Genomic DNA, 8,275 nt, shown 5'->3' on the forward strand with positions numbered 1-8,275 from the left:
CTAACAATTGATTATTGCTTTGTCTCCTAGAAGTCTGGTTTTCTTTTTTTCTTAATCAGATAAAACATTTTTTTTCTACAGATGGCTAATGAAATGTATTTAAAAACCTTTCCTGTTTCTACAAGTAAAGATTTTAAAACATTGTCATCTGTGAGTGGAAAGGAGATTCCTATATCTCGGTTAACAGAATCCTCAAATACTTCTGTTACAAGATCTCTAAACACTTCAAATAACAGATTGGTATCTTCACCTCATCCAGATTCTGACAGCAGGTTAGTGAATTAAATGCAAAGGAGATTTCTGTTAATCTCCAAAGGAAATATTCTTACAGACTAAAGGTTACTGTGTCTGGCTTCTCTAGGCTAAGGTACAAAACAGTGATTGCTGTGTAATCTTAAGTGTTCTGAGCACATCTCATTTAATATCCTCTGGCTGCATTCTGAAAGATGCAAGTAAATATGGCAAAATGTTGCTGAAGGTAGAGAGGAATTGATGGCTTTGTCAGCCTTATTTTTCATCAGAGAGCTTTCCATAACATGTAAACTTCTGTTGTCACTTGTTGGCTCAAATTTGATTAGTCTTTTTTTAAATACCATTTTAAAATAAGCGAGTCATTACATTACAGTAGAAATAACAGTTAACTTACAAATAAATAAAGGCTTTATTTATCCTGATTGATGGCCAGTCATTTTTGTAGGCCCCAGTAGAGAGTGGATGAATGCAGGGGTGCTTAACTTTCAGAACATGGAGCCCTGGAATCCAGCCTGCAAGGGTTGGGGAAATTGGGCAGTGAGGGGAAGAAATGGCAGTACTGCCACCCCTCCCCACTACCAAAAATCCCAAGCCCTCTGGGGGGGTCAGAGCCAGGCCACAGCCCTCTCCATGCACAGCCAGATTGAGGTCAGACCACCCCTCCCCCCTTCGCTCTGTACAACTCCATTTGGGTCAAGCTGCCCTTTGCCCCATGGGGCCAGTCCACAACCACTTCCTCCCCCCCATGGGGTCTGGCCATGCCCCATTCCTGCTACAGGGATGGGCCATGACCTCTTCCCCCTGCCCAGCCAGATTGGGGCTGGGGCATGTCCCTTCCCACCTGTGCAGCTGGGTTGGGGCTAGACCCAAGCCGCATGTCCCTGTGCATTTGGATCGGAGCCAGGCTGCCCCCCTCCCCACACTTTGTCACCAGATGGGGCCCTACTGTGCCCACCCCAGGCACCTGATTGGGTCCAACAGCTGGATCTAGCCTGCAGAGGGATCAGGCACTACCCATCTGACCCACTGGGCAAAAAGGTTGAGCACCACTGGATTAATATAACGAATGATTAGCACAGAGACCCTGATAACAGCATAAACTAAATTAGCCCCAAAGACTACAAAATTAGGCATATGCTGTATGTCTTGCCTGGAAGTGCTAGAAAATAAGCTATAGTTTTAGAGGTTCTCTCTTCCTAATTGTACCGAGGAGAACCAGCAGTCACAACAGAATTGTTGAGCAGAATTAGGCAGACAAGGTTCTTAAAGTAAATCTGATGTTTTTTTATTAGACCAACTCAAATAGTTGGAAAAAATCTTTGCGAGCTTTCAAGTACAAATACCCTTCAGGCAGAATTAATCACTTTTACTCACTTTGTGCTGTTTCAGTTCATTCAATCTTTGAATTTCAAGAGTACTCTAAAATGTGAGGTTTAGAACTCATAAAGTTGGCCTCCAGTTTTTTAAATTAGAAAACAGAACCGCTTTGTCTAGAGTTGGTGCAGCCCAACATAATTTCATGAATATGGTCCACATAAATTTTGAAATATAAAACTTTGAAAACAAATGATTTTGTATAACATAATAAGTCACAGTAAACTATTTCTCTTTTTCCCATCAGTCTTAAACGGAGGGCTTCTGGTTGTTTGACACCCATAACTGCAAAGACACCGCGGTTACATAATCAAGTAATTGACAATCATGCTGAAGATGATGATGAAGATGTCATCATTTTAGAGGAGAGTAGTACTCCAAAACCTGCAGTAGACTCTGATATAGTGATAATAAAAACTGAACATATTAGTGAGGATCAAGGGAGCATACCCAAAGAAAGTTGTGAAGTCAAGGAACCTTGCGGTACAGTTACTTCTGAGACTAAATGTGGACACTGGACTGCAGCAACACAAACTGAGATCCCAAACTTAGTTGTTAAAAAGGAAGAAGTGGAAGATAGCCCAGGTAATCTGCTGTCTGTATCAGAAATGGACAGACTTGGACCAAACCTTCAAGAAACTGCAAATGTTTCTGAAACCTCTTCTGCAGATCTTGAAATTAAAGTAAATGAACTAAGAAATCAGTTGCAGTTAACAAACGAAGAAAAAGAAACTTACTGGAAACAGTGTGAAATGTTGGCCCGACAGGTGGAAATGCTGGAGCAGAAGATAGTAGAAATGAATGACAAGTATGTGAAAAAGGAAATGTGCCATCAATCAACTGAGACTAATACCACATTCCCTGAACATTTCCAAGAACATAGTCCAGAAGGCATAGCTATTCTGTACCAACAAGCCTTAAAAGAGATAGAAAATCTAAAGGAACAGTGCAATACTCTGCAAAACTTAAAAACTGAATGCAGCAAATGTACTAATGGTGACAGTAAAAGTGAGGTGGATGAAATTGCTGTGCAACTTGATGATGTCTTCAGACAACTAGATAAATGCAGTATTGAGAGGGACCAATACAAAAATGAGGTATGCAGATTAAAACAGTTCACGGTAGGGTAGAGTAATGTCAAATTTTTTTGTGGGGGGGGGGGGGGGGGGGGGAGGTGGTTTTGCTTTGTTTTTAAAGGTTATACACAAAAGCCTCCATCATTCATTGAATTTGCCCAAGGATCTCCGTAGCCGTCAGTGAATCACCAAGTGAGCAAAGACCAGTACTCTGGAGTACACTGTATACCATTGGAAGAAAATATTAGGAAATCAAGGTTAGGTTACCAGTGGTACAGTCAGATGAGATTATTTGGATTAGTGTATTAGCTGGTAGCCCCAAGATCTGTGTATGTATGCTGTAAATTGTTTATTTACATATCCAAACCTGTCTGCCCATACACACATTATTTTTAGTATGTTCTTACTCCTGTGGGACTTCCAGTTATGCTAAGGCTCTGAGAAGGTGCTCAGAAAGAACAGATGTTACAGACCTCTAAATGACTTGACAGGGGATGTAGAAAAAATAAGAACATAGTAACAAGGAGAGAGGTCCAAAAAGGGAGTGTTTAGAAGTAAAGTAAAAACTGAAGGGGCCAGGTATGAGCTTGGCAAATGGACAAGTAACATTGATACCTTAGCAAAGGGGCAGATAAATATTGGCATGAACAAATGGGTATAAATATAGGCGCTGGACAGTTTGGGAGTTTTTCTGTTTGTTTTTGTAGCAGCCTAGGGGAGCATAGTTTATGCATGGTGTTTTCCTGGGCAATTCTGCTGAGTTCACTTGATTACTGAACAGATCAGCTCATGTGCTGTGAAAATGACAACTGCTTGGAGTTTTTTGCCACCCAGCACTAATCTGAGTTATTCCTTCTCCATTGCACCTGCACTTCAGGAGGCCAGTTGCTGGTACTGGCCTCAGAGTGCAGAGACCCAAGCATCTTGAACAACTACATTGACTGTGAGCAAGTGACCACCCAAACGAATGCATCAGAACAACAACTACTATGTTACAGTTCCTATTTTAATACTTCTCAAAATGTTAAATTTTAAAAATGGCTCTAACATAGGAATTATGTTCATGATTTTATCACATAAAAGACAGGTTTAAGTGACACAACTAGTAAAGGAATTGGATAATTGAATTTGGATAGAAACTTACTTTACTGTTATCCATGTAGAAGTGGTTCCCTTACAAAGGAAGCTTGAAACATATAAGTAGAATATCACATAGGAGATTTCACAGTTTTGGAAATACATTACTTATGATAAGTATAAATACGTTTGCTGCCCTCGGTATTATCAATTTGCCTTTTTTGCAAGTAGTAATTTTTTTAAAGTATATTCAGAATTAGGGTGGATTTTGTGTAATGTATTTAAGTGTTCTGTCCATTTTAGGTAATACATTTTTGCACTTTCTCAGTGGTTCTCAGCCCACAGACCACATGCAGCCCAATCAGCACATTGCTGCGGCCCACGTGACAGCCTGTTAAAACATTTTTTAAACTGATATACAGGAAGTAAGTTGTGTGAATGTGGCCCACATAATACATTGAGAGCTGCAAGTGTGGTCTACTGTGGCAAATAGGTTGAGAACCACTGCGCTATATCATGAAAGAGTAAATACATTCTGCCTTTTTGCCTTAAGAAAAATGAACATTCACTTCCTTTGTTTCCACCAACTCTAGGAACAATAATAGTTTTCTTTCACTTCATGTAGAGTGCATAAAAATGGCTAAGAAAACATTCTTTAATTGTTGCTCGATATTTCTTAGTCTTAAATAGCTAAAGTGGATGCCATCTGCCTGTTACTAGAATGTCAAATTTTACAAAGGTAAGAATCTTAACTATGAAACTTGGTCTGTACTGAAAAGAGAAGTCTTTTTCTGTGAACAACAAAGTCAAACAAAAACATTGAGAAAGTAGCTTGTTTCATGGTTGCACCCAGTACCCCTTTCTCCTCTGTTTAATTTGTTTTAAGAAAGCTAAAATACCTCAACCAGTTAGTATCCATAAGCTTGAAACCAATTAAACTTGTCCTCCCTTCTAAATCAGATAGGTGCTTCTAAAAAATCATACCTTTAGGCTCCTAAAATTATATTTAGGCTACAAACGTTAGGTTCTTATTTTTTTAAATATTAGTGTATATGCATATTAAAGAAAAAAAAGGTTAACATATTAAAAGTGAACTTCTCATTGTTACTACTGAGGTGGTGTTTTGAAATGACAACATTTTATAACATTTTTAGTGGTATAAAAATGCAATTCTAAAAAACTTTCATATATGATTTAACCTCAAGCATGAGTTTGAGGAGTCTCTTTTGAAGAATATATGTGCATAATGTTTTATGTACCTGCTTGTTTGCTGACCCCAAGGCTTTTTCTTTTCTTGTTTTCCTTTCTTTGTCTATAGGAGCGTTAACAGTGTTATCAGTAGTAATATAACTTTTATAAAACATATAATGGAGTTATTAAATGTAGATCTAAAATTGTAATGGCACAGATAACTAAGGAGTTTTTCAGTGTTTCAGTAAGCTACTTCTAGAAGTCAAGTGAATTTAAATCATTTCCTAATTCACCTTGATTTAAATTGCTGCATCTTGACTTTGGATTATTTTGATTTTTGTGTTTCAGATTGAACTGCTGTCAATGGAGAAAACTCAAATAGCCTTTCAGTGTGAGGAGCTTAAAACAGAAATTGCACAATTAAAAGCTACAATTCCACAAGCGGTAGCACAAGCAGGTGATTCTACAACCAGTAATGTTGAAGATCAAGTAAATTACTCCGATGAAGAAAGGTATTAGTTGCCTATTTCAAGCCCATTTCTGGTCTTCTCAGTCTCTCTGAATTTTTCACTGCTGCCCTCCTAACATTCATACTTCATCTTCTAAAATATTTTTTTTCAGATTAGTTGTTATCTAGGGTCCAGATTAAAAGGATTAAAGCACCTGCATGCCGAGCTTATTGTCTAATTAATCCCAAAAAAATGTTTGCAGCACAAATAAAATAGTTTTGATTAATAGTCACTGCTTTCATAGCATTAATGAAGAATTAACAGTATGCTTAATGCTTTGTAACAGAGAAAGGAGAGCATCAACCATTTTCTTGTAAGTTTTCTATCCAAAGGTATCTAAAGAAGTTTAGTTCATTTGTTTATGGATTACTTGTACTCTCTAGTGAATGTATCTTTTACATATTTTAGTTGACTACCTTCCATGTGACGTGTCTTTATGGGCTGCATTTCAAGTGTGAGGTGTGAGCTACGGGTCTGATCTTGCTGCTTCCTCAGCTGTGGTAGCTCCTCCTTAAATCAGCAGTTGATTTGCTACCAGTGGCATCCAGTTTTTCTGCACTTGCATATATTTGGACAAGGGAGTGTGTTTGTTTTGACAGAAGCCATCCACAGATCATGCTAGATTATCAACTACAGGCAGTGCTAAAGGAAATGTTTCCAAGAAGAAAATACTCTAAAGAAAAGAAGGGGTACTTGATTCAGAAATAACTTGGCGGGGGAGGGGGAAGGTGGAAAGGCAGAGAGTGAAAGGACATACAAAAGGAATAACAAGAAAAGAAGAGGAATATAGAAGAAAGCAAAAAGGACACAGAAGGATAAGGATGAATAAAAAAAAATTATAAAATAAAACAGAAAAGTGCATCTAAAGCAGGGCTGTCCAACTAGTGGCCCTTGAAGTATTAGCATGTGGCCCATACGCTCCCAGCTGGTTGCTATTCCCCCTCCCCAGTTGCTCCTGCTGCTGCAGATGGAAAACAGCTGGACTGCCCAAGCAGTACAGCAAAAAAGGGAGCCTGCCCACACTGAAAGTGGGAAATGCATGCAGCTGGAATGCAGCAGTGTTGAGCTCATATACAGTAGGGTAAGTGTGGGGAAGCCAGGCTGCCCAGGTCCCCACCTTTCCCAGCCACATGCAGCAACCCCCTCCCTGCCATAGCCCTGGAAGCTAGGCTGCCTCTTCTGTGGAGTTGTCCCTGATGCTTGCATGGCAAGGAGGGTGCTAGGTGCTAGACCCCCACCACCACCCCCCCAAACACCCCACTATGCTTGCCATAACCCCTTCCTTGACCATACATGGGGAGCTGTACTAAGTGGGGAGGGAGGAGTGCTGCCCATGTGATATATGTGGGTGGGGGAGAGGGGGAGGTGGGCTGTCCAGCATCCTCCCTGCTGCATGAGTAACACAGGCAGCTCTGCAGTACAGGCAGCCCAGTGTGTCCCTGTCCCATTCACCTCTCCCAGCTGAGCATGCCACACATGCAGCAACCCCTGCACCTCTTGGCTGCACACACCATCTGGAGGGAGCCAGGCTGCCTGTACGTGGGGGGAGGGGGTGGGCTGTGTGCCAGATGAGGGCACACTGGGCAGTCCATGTGGTACATGTTACTAGGAGATGGAAGGCACTAGGCAGCCCATGCAGCAAGGGATACCCAGGGCTGAGCCTGTGTAGTCTGTGACCCATGTGGCTCCAGGCTGCCCTTATCTAAAGCATATAGATTCATGTCTTTACATTCACTCCTGCTTTTAATTTCAGGCCAGGCTGTCTAACTGGTAGCCCATAGGCCAAATGCACCCTGAGTAGTTAATCTACTGCCCCTAGGCTCCCACCCAGTTGCTGCTCCCCCTATTGCTTGAGCTGCACTAGCAGTCAGGGACTCCAGGCTGCTCTTCTCTCCTACAACCTCTGCTTTCTGTGCCTGCCCCAGAAGGCAGGAGGCACAAAATGTCACAAAGCTGGATAGAGATACACATGGCTGCCCAGGAGCCCTTGGCTCCCAGTATTGCAGCTGGCATGGGATGCAGCCCCCATCCAGTTACAGGTTGAACAGCTCTTCTTTGAGGTACTTTTGGAACAAAGTAAACCTTTCTCCTCCTAGCTGCTCCTTTTTTCATCTCTCCTTTTGTCCCTGGAGGATTAAAGTGTTTCTCACAGTGTTTTTTGTTAGCAAAATTGGAGAGAAATGTCTGCTAGTGTTTGAGTTTGCTAATCCAAACAAATAAAGAAAACCTCTTGCCTTTTTTTATTCAGGGTTGTTTTATCATAGAATCATAGAAAATTAGAGTTGGAAGGGACCTCAGGAGGTCATCTAGTCCAACCCCCTGCTCAAAGCAGGATCATCCCCATCTATATTATCCCAGACAAAGCTTTGTCTAGCCAGGTCCTAAAAACCTCCAAGGATGGAGGGACCACAACTGCTCTGGATAAGCTGTTCCAGTGCTTTACTACCCTCCTGGTGAGGGAGTTTTTCCTAATATCTAACCTAAATTCCATTGCTGCAACTTGAGGCCATTGTTCTTTATTCTGTCTTCTGCCACCACTGAGCACACTCTAGCTCCATCCTCTTTGGAGCCGAGAGGTTGAAGACTGCTATCAAATGCCCTCTCAGTCTTCACTTCTTCAGACTAAATAAAGCCCAGTTCCCTCTGCCTTTCCTCAGAAGTCATGTGCCCCTGACGCCTAATAATTTTCATTGCCCTCCACTGGACTCTCCAATTCATCCTTTCTGTAGTGGGGGACCCAAAACTGGAAACAGTACTCCAGATGTGGCCTCACCAGTGCAGAATAGAGGAAGAATC

General features: G+C 41.4%; 1 protein-coding gene across 2 annotated transcripts in view; it reads left to right on the forward strand.

Annotated features, from left to right (window-relative positions):
• MORC3 (MORC family CW-type zinc finger 3) overlaps positions 1 to 8,275 on the forward strand; it is a 58,894-nt gene that overhangs the window by 42,516 nt on the left and 8,103 nt on the right. Inside the window, exons 14-16 of one of the 2 annotated variants that reach the window (XM_019528910.1) lie at positions 82 to 272; positions 1,874 to 2,723; positions 3,580 to 4,801. In XM_019528910.1, coding sequence (XP_019384455.1) covers positions 82 to 272; positions 1,874 to 2,723; positions 3,580 to 3,630 — 1,092 coding nt within the window. In that variant the 3' untranslated portion in view covers positions 3,631 to 4,801. Of the gene's footprint in view, positions 1 to 81; positions 273 to 1,873; positions 2,724 to 3,579; positions 4,802 to 5,318; positions 5,483 to 8,275 lie in introns of those variants that run through there. The other variant, XM_019528909.1, reaches the window with a different exon arrangement.

Source organism: Crocodylus porosus, unplaced genomic scaffold (genome assembly GCF_001723895.1).
Source record: "Crocodylus porosus isolate Cpor-Errol unplaced genomic scaffold, CroPor_comp1, whole genome shotgun sequence".
Lineage (NCBI taxonomy): Eukaryota > Metazoa > Chordata > Crocodylia > Crocodylidae > Crocodylus > Crocodylus porosus.